Raw genomic sequence first — 13,423 nt, 5'->3', positions numbered from 1 at the left:
AACAGGGCAGCCAACAGGGCAGCCAACAGAGCTGCCAACAGGGCAGCCAACAGGGCAGCCAACAGGGCAGCCAACAGAGCAGCCAACAGGGCAGCCAACAGGGCAGCCAACAGGGCAGCTAACAGGGTACACAGACAGGCAGCGGGCAAGGCAGCCAGCAGGGGGGCAGCCAGCTAAGAAGATGGGGGGGGGGGGTTACCAGACCCCAGAATGTAAAGCAAAATGTATGTTATACTATGCTAGTCCATGCTATATGCTACATCGCACCGCACCACACTACACTATACTATACTAAGAACAACTAGACTACATGAAAAATCAGATTCAGTGTTACCAGTGTACTCTGGGAAACATATCGTCAGAGGGAAAATCAGATTCAGTGTTACCTGTGTACTCTGGGAAACATATCGTCAGAGGGCTGTTCTTAATCTTCTCCTCAAACAGATCTTTCTTGTTGAGAAACAGGATGATGGAGGTCTCCGTGAACCACTTGTTATTGCAGATGGAATCAAACAGCTTCATGCTTTCTATCATCCGATTCTGAAACCAAGCACAGCAACCATTCATTGTGAGCGGGATACAGAGACTCTCCGACTTACAAAAATTCGAGTTACGAACGTTCGATGATACAAACAATTTGCCCTGAAGTCCATTAGTGTATAATGTCAAAATTTGTGAAAAAAAAGACACAATCACCCCCCCCTGATTTTGACTTTCGCCAACTCCTGTGTTCACGTATATGTTTACACTATGTACACTTCTAGGTTACTCGATGTTCACACGTACATATACTACACTACTGTACAATACTGTATACGTAGGTACATATGTTCGACTTACGAACGACCGCTCAGAACCGAACCTGTTCGTAATAGTAGCAGTAGTAGCAGTAGTAGCAGTAGCAGCAGTAGCAGCAACAACAACGACAACAACAGTAGCAGCAGCAACAACAATAGCAGCAGTAGCAGCAGCAGTAGCAGCAACAGCAGCAGTAGTAGCAGTAGCAGCAGCAACAACGAGAACAACAGTAACAGTAGCCACAACGACAACAATAGTAGCAGCAGCAACAACAACAGCAGCAGTAGCAGCAACAGCAGCAGTAGTAGCAGTAGCAGCAGCAACAACGACAACAACAGTAGCAGTAGCAGCAGCAACAACGACAACAACAGTAGCAGTAGCAACAACAACAGCAGCAGCAGTAGCAGCACCAGTAGCAGCAGCACCAGCAACGACAACAACAACAACAACAACAACAACAACAACACCAACAACAACACCACCAACAACAACAACAACAACAACAACAACAACAACAACAACAACAACAGTGGCAACAACAACAACAGTAGCAACAACAACAACAACAACAGCAGCAGCAGCAGTAGCAGCAGCAGCAGCAGCAGCAGCTGTGCCTTTCATTGCACATTAAACAGCTGAACAAAACACGCGATTGAAAGCGCAGACCCGTGGTACAGTAGCGTACCTACGTTATCATGAAACCTACACCAAATTGCAATATATATCTAACCTAGTACGCCGCGAGCAGTCAACGCTGCATATATGGCAATGAAACACAGAAGGGAGAGTAAGGTTAAGACGTAAATATATTGTGAGCGGTTGTTCCACGTTTTGTAGAGATAAACTATGCGTCGGTGACACTCACTATGGAGCAGAGTCGTTCAGCTGGTACTCCCTGGCCCTGCTGAAGCATGATTGCATGCCGTCGTCGTGCCACAACCTCTTCATGGTTTCACTCAGCTCCGGCGTTAACTCACCTTCATCCGTTGCACTGACCAGTGCAAATAGCTGCTTGGCATCGTCCTGGAAAATTAGAGTGGTAAAGCTCACTATAACCCTAACCCTTATACTAACCCAAACCCCAACCCTAGCAATAACCCTATCCCTAACCCTAACCCTAGCAATAGTGAGGGGGAGGGGCGGGTGGAGGGGGCTCTAATAGTAATAGCAAAAGCAGTTCAGTCCTTTGTTAACAGTCAACAAATCCATGTTTAACCCTCCTCTTGAGAGTCAAAAGGTAACTTAAAACTCGATCTTTGCACGTCAGCGGAAAGTAGATTTCATGGTCCTTTCAATAAAGTGATAAAAACGGTAGGTCCACGCTGAAACAAAAACGTTTTGCACTCGGTCCGTTAGACCATGTCCTCAGAAAATGTCTGATATCTGACCTTTCCCCCCTGCCCTTTGACCTGTGACCTCCAATTTTGCACTGGTGATGGGTTTCCTCCCCATCACACTATACATCGAATATTAAGAGCGTAGGTCGAGCCGTTAAGATTTGTGCCGCAATTCCGTATTTACTCCTATACCTTAAAGGCATAATTCGACCATCGATTATGCAAAGTTGACGAATGCTACAGTAACTGGCACCTTGTGTAGTTAATAAGTACATTACCTTATAGCCAAACGCGTATTAGTTTGTCCAATATCACTGCTTCCCCCCTTTGTTCTCCTTCCACTTCTATCTCATCTCTCTCTACCTTTCACTCTATGTATACACATACACACATATCGCTATCCCTTGCCTCCCCACCACAACATCTCGTTGTTTAGCACCTGGAATGCCCCCTAGCTATTACCACAGCCCTGTAGCCCTGGAGACCTTGAGGCTTTCAACCTACCACCGTGCAACCTACAACACAACAACAACCACAAACAACAAACAACAAACAACAAACAACAAACAACAACTGCAACCTACAACACCTATAACCTACAACCTAACCACCGTGCCAGGTCCTGTGTGCTGCAGTGGCTAGGCCGAGTGCAGTGTAGTGACCCGAGAAGAAGAAAAAGCACCACGTACCATCTCCTCGTCCTCTGCTAGCACCAGGTCGTATCCACTCATTGCCACACAGAAGATGATTGCTGTCACCCCCTCGAAGCAGTGGATCCACTTCTTCCTTTCCGATCGTTGGCCGCCGACATCGAACATCCTGGACACACACAGGGTGCAAAATTAATGCGAGTCCGGAGTCAAATACTCCCAGATTTACTGTCGGACTCCCTGATTTGACATATGCAGGAAACCGTGTGACTCCCTGAAAATTCTGCTATACTAACTAGTTCGTTCCAGAGCACGGCCTCGCAGAATTACCGTATTTTTTCAGCAAATCTTTCATTTTGAACTTCGAACTACGGACTCCCTCATTTTGCTGCGGACTCCCTCCTTTTGAGGGTAGGGAACGGAGGACTCCCTTGTTCAAAAGTTTATTTCTACCCCTGCTGCACACCGTATGTACACAGAGCATGCATCAGGGAGGTTTCTCAGGTTTTTGAATGGATAGGGTAGTTATTGCATGAAACTGAATACTGAGGTTGAGCTTTGAGGCCCACCAAAAATTTCATTCATATTTAGTGCTCTTCGAATTTGGAGCCTTATTAATAGAGGAGTTGTTTTAAATAACATAGGGAATTGCCTTAAATAAACCTAGGAAATCTAAATAACTTATTTGTGTTGTGGTGTTACGTTAATTTTAGGGGTGTTATGTAAAAAAGTGGGGATTGGGTTAATTTATCCCACCATTACATATAAAAACATCCTCTTAATATTGTATGATAGAGCATCTTAACGAGGCTTTTTCATTGTGTGCCCCCCCCACACCTACGTCAAACATTCACAGAATATACTCGTGAATAGTTATTTTGTATTTTCCAATTAACAATTTTTGTTCTTGTATTTTCTAAATTCATTGGATGAGTGAATTCAGTTATCTCATCCGCCGACAAAAGCACATTTACACGAGTCTCAAAAGTACCTGCCGGCCAGATTTAATTAAGGGCAAATTAATCATGATATATTCACAGATAAACCTTCCACACAGGATTGCCGCTGTTAACTCTAGCGTTCTTTAGATTACTGTATACGCTGTATATTTCGCGGTGGTTTAATTTTCGCGAATTTCGCGAACGCGTCCTCGACCGCGAAAATAATAACATGCGAATAATTCATACCAAATAATTCATAATTCACCGACCGCGAAATTAACCACTCGCGAAATTGTCCGTCGAGTCTGAATTCGCGAAAATATCTGTACTCGAAAAATATGGCGTATACAGTATTTAGCAGCTTAAAACTACAATAGAGCAGTTTCCAACGAATACGTTAGATCAAACTTTACTTGAAATAGAGGCCTTTGAACTGGAAGTGAGTTTCAACGATTCCAGTAGTTTTCACGCGGGTTCGTAAGACATCCTCAACAGATGGAACGTATTCTGGTGATGCAATGATGTCCAACGAGTTCAAGTAGCTGAAACATAAACAGACACGAATCATATATGAGTACTGCCCGTTTACTGTATCTCACCTTCTTTCTATCTCTCTCTCTCTCTCTCGTGCTCTCTCTCTCTCCTCTCTCTCTCTCCTCTCTCTCTCTCTCTCTCTTCTCTCTCTCGCTCTCTCGCCCTCTCTCTCTCTCTCTCTCTCTCTCTTTCTTTTGCCCTCTCTCTCTCTCTTTCTCTCTCTCTCTCTCTCTCTCTCGCCCTCTCTCTCTTCTTGGTCTCGTCTCGCATCTCTTCTCTTTCGCTCTCTCTTGCCCTCTCTGTTCTCTCTCTCTCTCTCTCTCTCCCTCTCTCTTGCTCTCCCTCTCCCCCTTACATCCCTCCTCTATTCCTCCCTCACTCCATTATTTTGCATTCACCCACCTTAAACCCTATCATCTTTCTACACTGACCCTTACTAATACTATCCAGGCAGGCCTGTCTCTAATATTGGTCCGCACTAGACGTGAATCAGAACACAGCGCATATAATCAAGAGTACAACATAGAGATGTACTATTATAGATGTACATATATAGAGGATCTCTATTATATCGTACCTCTTGAATTAATCAGCAGTACTGTTAGATAATAGGAAGATCTATCTATTATCTACTCCCCGTATATGCCCATGCAATAACGCCAGTAGTGACGCGCCATGCACAAACATGAGCCACTCGATGCGTGCACAAACTTGGAACGCTCGCATCATCCTGCTTGTGATAATGCGTAAGGGACCGCTGCCTGTTACTGCTAAGCATAACATTAACAGTGGAGATTTGCCGGACTCATCCATGCCGTAACAACAGCCTGTACGGACAGGAAACATTGCAACAACGCGAGTCCGTGAGCCACAGCGTGCAGCCCGCGGAGAATTCTCACACGGCCGTTCATCGTCAAGCACGCACTCAGGGACTGCCTTCATTACCCGCATCCCCCGCAGCTTCTTCGTACCCAGCCTCCGCCATCGCAGAGAACTAATTAGTGCCCGCGCATGATTACAAACTACTCGTAAGACCGGAGTTGTATCGCGGGGGGGGAGGACGGGCTTATCGCATCGTGTGATAATGAAATGCGGAATGCTGAGCTAGTAGTCGAAATGGCTTCTAATAAAGACGATTCCCATCACATTCACTCGCTTACTATTGCAATTGAGTCACACATAGTTAGCGATCGTTTGTACGCAGAGACGTGAGACGAGAGAAGGCTAGCGAGTGAGAAAACTGAGGGGGGGTCGAGAGAGAGTCGAGGAGAGGGGCCGAGAGAGCAGATAGTCAGAGAGTGACTGTGCGCTTGTTGTTGCTGCTAGCTTGTTGTCTTGTGGGTAAACGGTGTCAGTCTGTCGTGTTCTGTGGTGGTGCTACTGGACTAGCGCTTGAGAGATGAGCTGAGAGGGACTGGGAGAGAGTTGATGCGTCTACTGCTGTGAGAGCCTCTGGTCGTCTGAGGTAGTTGAGATGCTTGAGATGAGGCACCGAGAATGCGTGGCTACCTGGTTGTGGCCCCGATCTGATTGGTTGCTGCGTACTGCTGCTACGGGCTTTTTTTTGAGATATGTGACGGCTGAGGAGATTACGTGGTATGATGTGATGTGAGATGAAGTGAACGTGCAGATGCTGGAAGAGCAGTAGATGAAGCTATACGAGCCTCCCTATTGCTACTAGTGGGACCGGAGGGACAGACGGATAATTATATGGGATTAAGTATTGGACGGGGGTTGCGGAGGACTGCCGGAAAGAAGAGAGGTGGAGGAGAGTCAGATCCGCCTCGGACCTGACGTGAGTAAAGACCTGCGACTGACTTAGCGTGAAGCTGGCAGTAGTGCCTAATGCTACGGCGAACTATGGGAGGGATGCATGCTAACTGCTACTGAGCGGACTGCGTGAGCGAGATAAGCCATGCCACTGAATATGCGACACTACGGTATGGCATGCCATATGAGTGGCATTAGTGCGGATGAACTAAGAGCATGGGACTGCCACCTATTGCTACTGGAACTATAGCTCGAACATCGCTGCCCTACTGCCACTCACTTGCTGACTGGTGCTGACTGCGTCGCTAGCTGCTGCTGCGAAAATAAACGTGCTACGCTATCTGCTTAGACATCTGAACTGATACGGATGATCTGCATAATCAATACTAATTATGCTTCAACGTAGCTAGTGATAAGACGAACTGTCAGTAGCTAATGAACTGGCAGGAAACTGATAGTCTCACAGCTAGACCGGTGACCGTGAGGAGTAAGGATGGGATACGGGTAGCCTGTGGGGGCCCTGAACCATATGCTCGCGGTTCAGTGGCTGAGGTATTCGATTCATGCAAGTGGAGGCTAAGGGAGGCGAGAGGAGTGGACGCAGAAGACTGGCCGCTTGGTTGCCGGAGGGAAGTTGAAGAGGAAAGCACACCGCCGGGATGGCGAATGCCTGGCCATGATCTCCGAGATTTTGCACGGACAGGCGAGTATGAGCCCTTCAATGCGAAACAATCGGAGCACAACGAGCTAGACGCTCGCTTCTTCTGGAGCTGCACGTGCTGTTTGGATGAGCCGAGCAGAATGACCGGAGGAGAAATGTAGGAAAGACTGATGCTCTGGTCTGTCTCATTGAAGATTGCTTTGGAGCAAACTGGGATGAGGGAATGTAAATGCGCCGCGAGGGTTCTATGACGAGACCTTGTTGGGGATTAAGGACCGTGCCGTCTCTAGCAGACAATTGAGCACAAGAGAGACGATTACTGAGTATTTTGTCTCATCCATGATGTACGAGGATGTCGTTCTACTGGTCTCTGAACTAGGTGGATCCTTTGACTTATTTCATGTTCGCCGAAACGAATGACCCACACACGAGCCCCCTCTCATCTCTCTCGGACGCATTGCATTCGACTCGAGTCTACTCTGGCAGAAGAGACGCTCTTCGCTCTTTCTGCGGCTGTCTCGGTGCTTTCGGCATCTTTCTCTCTCGTCATACCTCTCGTTAGCTTGCTAAACTTTTCGCTAGAGAGAGCCTCTCTCTCTTCTTCATCCGTACTCGGACAATTCTGTTCTGGAGATTTGCGCACAGAGGGGGAAACCACGACACCCAGTAAAATCGATAGAATATACAGAAACGCCTGACATGCTAAGGAGTACGGGCGCTGCGAGCTACAACGAAGGGCTCGCATAAACCGCGCGATAGCACACAAATCAATGAGAATGAAGAGCAAGCTTCATGGATGCACAGACTAGCTTAGTAACCAGACACAGCGATGCCATGTTCCGCATGAATGCCATCTGCTGTGCGGAAACTGGCCGAGACACAGCATCCCGGATCCCGGCCCACAGCGTGCAGCGCGCAAGTGCAGAGATGAATAAGCCAACGCACGCGAACGGGTCAGCAAGACACAGGAGCAGTTAGTGTGAGCAGTGCGTAGCAGCAGCCAGCAGCAGCAGTAGCAATAGTGGCCCAGTAGCAGCGAGCAGCAGCGGAGTGCAGTCCAGCAGAGCCAGCAGCAGCAGCAGCAGCGCAACAGTAGCAATAGTGGCAGTAGCCAGCAGTAGCCAGTGAGTAGTGCCAATAGTGGCGTAGCAGTGCAGCTAGCCCCGACTAGACAGCAACAGTGAATGAGTGAGTAGCAGCAGAGGTGCAGGCAGCCAGGTAGCACAGTAGCAGTAGCAGCAGCTAGCGCTAGCAGTCAGCGGTAGGCAGTAGCAGTAGCCAGCGAGCAAAATAGCAGCAGCAGCTAGCAGTAGCGCCGTAGCAGAGCCAGTTGCAGTACGCTCAGTAGCGAGTAGCCGAGTAGCAGCAACACGCCTAGCGAATAGTGGCCAGTGACGAATAGTGGCCAGGAGTAGCCAGCAGCGAGTCAGCACGCAGCGAGTCAGCAGTACGCAGGGAGCAGGAGTAGGCGGAGTGTATCAGTAGCGCAGCTAGCAAGCAACAACACACGATCAACAACCGAGTACCGCAGCAGCAACAACAATTAGCCAGCAGTCAGCAGCAGCAGTAGCAGCAACAGCCAGCAGTACTAGCATAGCAGCCAGCAACAACGAGAACACAGTAACGAGTAGCCCCACAACGACAACAAATAGTCGCAGCAGCAACAACAACGCGAGCGCAGGTAGCCGCAAACAGCCAGCAAGTAGTAGCGAGTAGCAGCAGCAACAACGGAAGCAACCAACAGTAGCAGTCAGCAGCAGCAACAACGACCAACAAAGTAGCAGTGCAACAACAAACAGGGGCGCCGGGCGGGCAAAAGGGGGCCAGCGAGTAGGCGCATCAGTAGCAGCAGCACTAGCACACGGACACACACCAACAACAACAACAACCAACGAACCAACACCCAACAACACACACCAGACGAACAACACAACACACAACAACAACACAACAGTGGCGAACAACCAACAACAAACCAACAACAGTTGGGCACAACAACAACGAACCACACAACATCAGCAGCCAGCCAGTAGCCGAGCAGCGAGCAGCAGCAGAGCTGTCCTTCCATGTGCAACATAAACAGGGGTGAACAAAACACGCGACTGAAAGGCAGACCCGTGGTACAGGTGCGTACCTACGTTCTCATGAAACACCTACCAAATTGCAAATAATATATCTAACTAGTACGCCGCGGGCAGCAGTCAACCGCCTGCATAATCGGCATATAAACACAGAAGAAGGGAGAGTAAGGTTAAGACCGTAACTATATTGTGAGCGGTGGTGTTCCACGTTATCTGATAGAGTAAACTACTTGCGTCGGCTGACACTCACTATGGAGCAGATGTCCGTTCAGGCTGGTACTCCCTGGCCCTGCTGGAGATGATCTGCGCGGATGCTCGTCGTGCCACAATCTTCCATGTTCTCACCTCAGCCTCCGGGCGGGTTAACTCCACCCTTCATCCGTTGCCGCTGACCAGATGGCAATAGCGCGTTGGCATCGTCCTGGAAAATTAGAGTGTAAAGCCTCACTATAACCCTAACCCTTATACTAACCCAAACCCACAACCCAGCAATAACCTATCCTAACCCTAACCCTAGCAATAGTGGAGGGCGAGGGCGGGTGGGAGGGGCTCTAATGAGTAATAGCAAAAGCAGTTCAGTCCTTGTTAAACAGTCACACAATCCATGTTTAACCTCCTCTTGGAGATCAAAAGGTAACTTAAAACTCGATCTTTGCACGTCAGCGGAAAGTAGATTTCATGGTCCTTTCAATACAAAGTGAAAAAAACGGTAGGTCCACGCTGAAACAAAAACCGTTTTGCACTCGGGTCCGTTAGACCATGTCCTCAGAAAATGCTGATATCTGACCTTTCCCCCTGCCTCTTGACCTGTGACTCCAATTTTGCACTGGTGATGGGTTTCCTCCCATCACCTATACATCGAATATTAAGAGCGCTGGTAGCGGTCGAGCCGTTAAGATTTGTTGCCGCAATTCCGTATTTACTCCTATACCTTAAAGGCATAATTCGACCAATTGATATGGCAATTTTAACGAATGCTACAGTAAACTGCACCTGTGTGTAGTTAATAAGTACATTACTTATAGCAAAAGCGTATTTAGTTGTCAACTATCACTGCTGCGTTACTAAGAAATATCCAATTGAAATCCGCGGTCAAATAAATCGTTGTTGACAGTTTCAACCGCTTGCGCGTAACGCGGAACGCGCCGGAAGGCGGTGTTCATACAGTTATAGTGCACCGGACATTTCGCAACGTATGGCTCGGCGTGCAGTGATTTCGATCCTTGTGTCTGAGTGCGCATTCCGTACGTTATGGTTTTCTCGTGGATTCGGGGAATAAAGATATACGAAGTTCTTGGAGATTACAAAGCAACATATAATATGCTGGCAACTAGGCAATAATAACACTAGGCAAACCATATTACCCGGGACAAACATTCGATGCTCACATCCTGTAGCAACATGTCGACGGTCACCGAACGAACTCGATGTTATTTTAGTTGGCAATAAATTTAGCGTTGTCGCCAGATTACCAAATTTACGGATTTCAATTAGACATGTTTCTTAGTAATTAGCAGTGATATTGGACAAACTAATACGCGTTTGGCTATAAGGTAATGTACTTATTAACTACACAAGGTGCCAGTTACTGTAGCATTCGTCAACTTTGCATAATCGATGGTCGAATTATGCCTTTAAGTTAAGGGGGAAATATTCCCCCTCCATTGGGTGACACATCTTGACCTTTGACCCTTGACCCCCAAATTCGACATCCCGACTCCTTTTCGCAATCTTCCCCGACGTCACGAATATAAAATCGTACGTCGAGCGGTTAAGATTTGTGCCGTAACTGTTGACACACAGACGGACGGACGGACGGACATTCATGCGATTCTACGAGCTGCATCTGACTTCGTCAGCTGAGCTAAAAATCCTCGATCTTTTTTTAAATTTCTGAAAATTTCATCAAACTATATTGGGTGTACCAGCAAGATGGGGGGGGGGACTGTTACGCTGCGGCGAAGGTTTGCTATCTCCGATTGCTCTTGTTGAGCTTGAGATCAACTGGAAATGAAGCAATCGGATGACGAGAGAAATGACTAACAGATGGACCAATTGCCCATTGGAGGACGTCACTAGCATGTAGATGAATTGCGAGTAGTGTTATACCCCGTTGTTTCATCGACAACAAAAACTCATAACCCACATCAAAATCATGTCCATATAAAACACAAGCATGTACACGGCTTTCATAAATTTTACCTTAAAATAGCAGCAAATCGTAACGATCGAAAATTGTAATCTACGTATTTCCAGACGTTCACCCGTTACGTTCTTCAAATTTCACGCAATTATAGCAAGGTTTATTATGCCATAAATATGTTGAGAAATTTAATTAAACCTCATGAGTTGTAAATGCCAACAGCTGCGTGTGCCTGAATGAACACTTTCCACATGCAAAGATGTTTACCAGACGAATATGTATATATACAGGGTTCGAAATTAACGCGAGTCAGGAGTGAAATGCTCCCTGAATTACTGTCGGACTCCCTGATTTGACATATGCAGGAGTCCGTTGACTCCCTGAAAATTCTGCTATACTAACTAGTTCGTTCCAGGGCACGGCCTCGCGGAATTACCATATTTTTTCAGCAAATCTTTAATTTTGAACTTTAGACTACGGACTCCCTCATTTTGCTGCGGACTCTCTCTTTTTGAGGGCAGAGAGTCCGTTGGACTCCCTTGTTCAAAAGTTATTTTCTACCCCTGTATAATATATATAGTTATTTAATCTTTAATATATTATCAATTAATTAACAAAAATCTTAGATTTTATCATAGATGATCATGAAATCTTAGTACCCACGTATGTCAAACCAAGCATATGCACATACCAATTGATATAGGCATAGTAAACGTAAGATAATAACATAAAGAAAATGCCTAGAAAAATCTCCTAGTAAGCCTGTGTTAGCGTCCTGCCTTCTAGTAAACCCTCACTAGTCACGGCCTCCTTCTAAACCCTTGCTAACAAACCAGCACTAGCTTACTGTAACCCCTTGGAACGAGGCTAGCTCATTTCGGCCTCACTCCTTGCACACCTTTTACTCACACATTAGCATTCTTAGCAACAATTTTTCCCCTTGACTGCCCATCGTCAATACACAAGAGCGGCCATTCACGATCGAAACGAAATCATGGATCGAGAGCGCCAAGATTAACGTGGAAAAAATCGAAAGCCGTCCAACAGAAGTAGTTCATAGTTTCGGGACGGGGGAGAGGGGTGCACACAGAAAGATCCCATGCTTCTCTATAATGGGCGCAGAGTGACGACTAGAGAGATGCTGCTATGCGACATGATGTATAAAATTCGATATGTGAAGACGCTGACTCACCGCTCTGTCCGAATCAGCAAAGTTGATCTTTAGCTGACCCATCGCTCTGACGATCGCCACTATACTCTGAACGGTATTGCTGTAGACAACACGCTTAAACAGCAAACAGTCTTCTTTCGTAAAGCCATCCTCGTGAATGATTCTGTAACAAAGTGTAACATGATACAGCAGGGTGTAGTGACTTATAGCACAGTGGTATAGCACAGTATAGCGAGGTATTGCACGGTACAATGACGTATAGCATGATGATTGAATAATATTTGGAAGTCTGAGGAATTATATCGGAGAGATGTACGAAAATTTCTTCGGTGTAAGTTCTTTTTAACTTAATTTTGATTTAACTGAGATAAACTTTATTAGCATGGGACGTATAGCATGACATAGCGTGCCAGGGTGAATCATAGCATGATGTATGAAGGTATAGAATGGTAAAGCATGGTATAGCAAATAAGAAAATAACAGACTTTAGCATTTGACACAAGAATAAACAAACAGAGAAGGATAAAATGAAAAACAGCGAGGGATAAAGTTAAAAACAGACAGAGGGAAAACAGTGTCGCATAATCGTGCAAAGTTCGTGATTTCCACACGGGTAATTCGATTATGCTGCGCTGTGTATTGAGCAGGCTATGCCGACTATGTTCCCTCAACGGCAGCGTAAACGCCACCATGCAATATAAGCACATGAATATGAATACACCCCAGTGCCTGTCGCCGCACCATCGATATTGTGAGGAATCGAGATAACAAGACGTACTGCACTGCGAAATATTCCCACGTTAACGCACCACGGCTTTTCATAGAGAGCTGCGGAACGGTTCGTTACCCCCGTACGTGTAACATCTTCAAGATAAAAGCACTGAAAGCTGCGTCCAAAAAAACATACATTCATACCAGTTTCTGGGCGATTTGATATATTGATCATGACATTAAATGCTTGCTATGGACTGCGTATGAGACGCGAGTGTTTCTTCACATCGAAAAGAATTTAGCAAAATAGGAGGTACAATGCAGCAATTTAACCATAAAAAGTGAACAGAATCACTTGCATTTTGTGGAAAAGTAGACATTTTTTTTTCATTTTACTATTTACGGTCACGTGATCACTTTAAAATCAATCTATAGCAGCAACAGCAGTAGGGTACGTGTGGAAACGGTGACTTTACATACTTCACATATACAATTTACACACATATTACAATCTCCGTCGGTCTCGCTGTCCCTAGCTACGTGCCTCCTGTGCTACTGTGCCTTCTTTTCTCTCTCTGTCTCTCTGTCTCTCTGTCTCTCTGTCTCTCTGTCTCTCTGTCTCTCTG

At 46.3% G+C, this 13,423-nt stretch overlaps 1 protein-coding gene across 1 annotated transcript in view; it reads right to left on the bottom strand.

The window, feature by feature from the left end:
* Positions 1 to 330: 330 nt before the first annotated feature.
* LOC106813473 (guanine nucleotide-binding protein G(i) subunit alpha-like) overlaps positions 331 to 13,423 on the bottom strand; it is a 27,427-nt gene continuing 14,334 nt past the window's right edge. Inside the window, exons 4-8 of the mRNA XM_014817609.1 lie at positions 12,108 to 12,249; positions 9,023 to 9,075; positions 4,140 to 4,268; positions 2,825 to 2,954; positions 331 to 540 (exon numbers count right to left, since the gene is read on the bottom strand). Coding sequence (XP_014673095.1) covers positions 331 to 540; positions 2,825 to 2,954; positions 4,140 to 4,268; positions 9,023 to 9,075; positions 12,108 to 12,249 — 664 coding nt within the window. The remainder of the gene's footprint in view (positions 541 to 2,824; positions 2,955 to 4,139; positions 4,269 to 9,022; positions 9,076 to 12,107; positions 12,250 to 13,423) is intronic.

Source organism: Priapulus caudatus, unplaced genomic scaffold (genome assembly GCF_000485595.1).
Source record: "Priapulus caudatus unplaced genomic scaffold, Priapulus_caudatus-5.0.1 Scaffold779, whole genome shotgun sequence".
In the NCBI taxonomy this organism is placed as follows: domain Eukaryota; kingdom Metazoa; phylum Priapulida; class Priapulimorpha; order Priapulimorphida; family Priapulidae; genus Priapulus; species Priapulus caudatus.
Note: the sequence above shows the minus strand (reverse complement) of the source record. Positions and strands in the feature narration are given on the sequence as shown.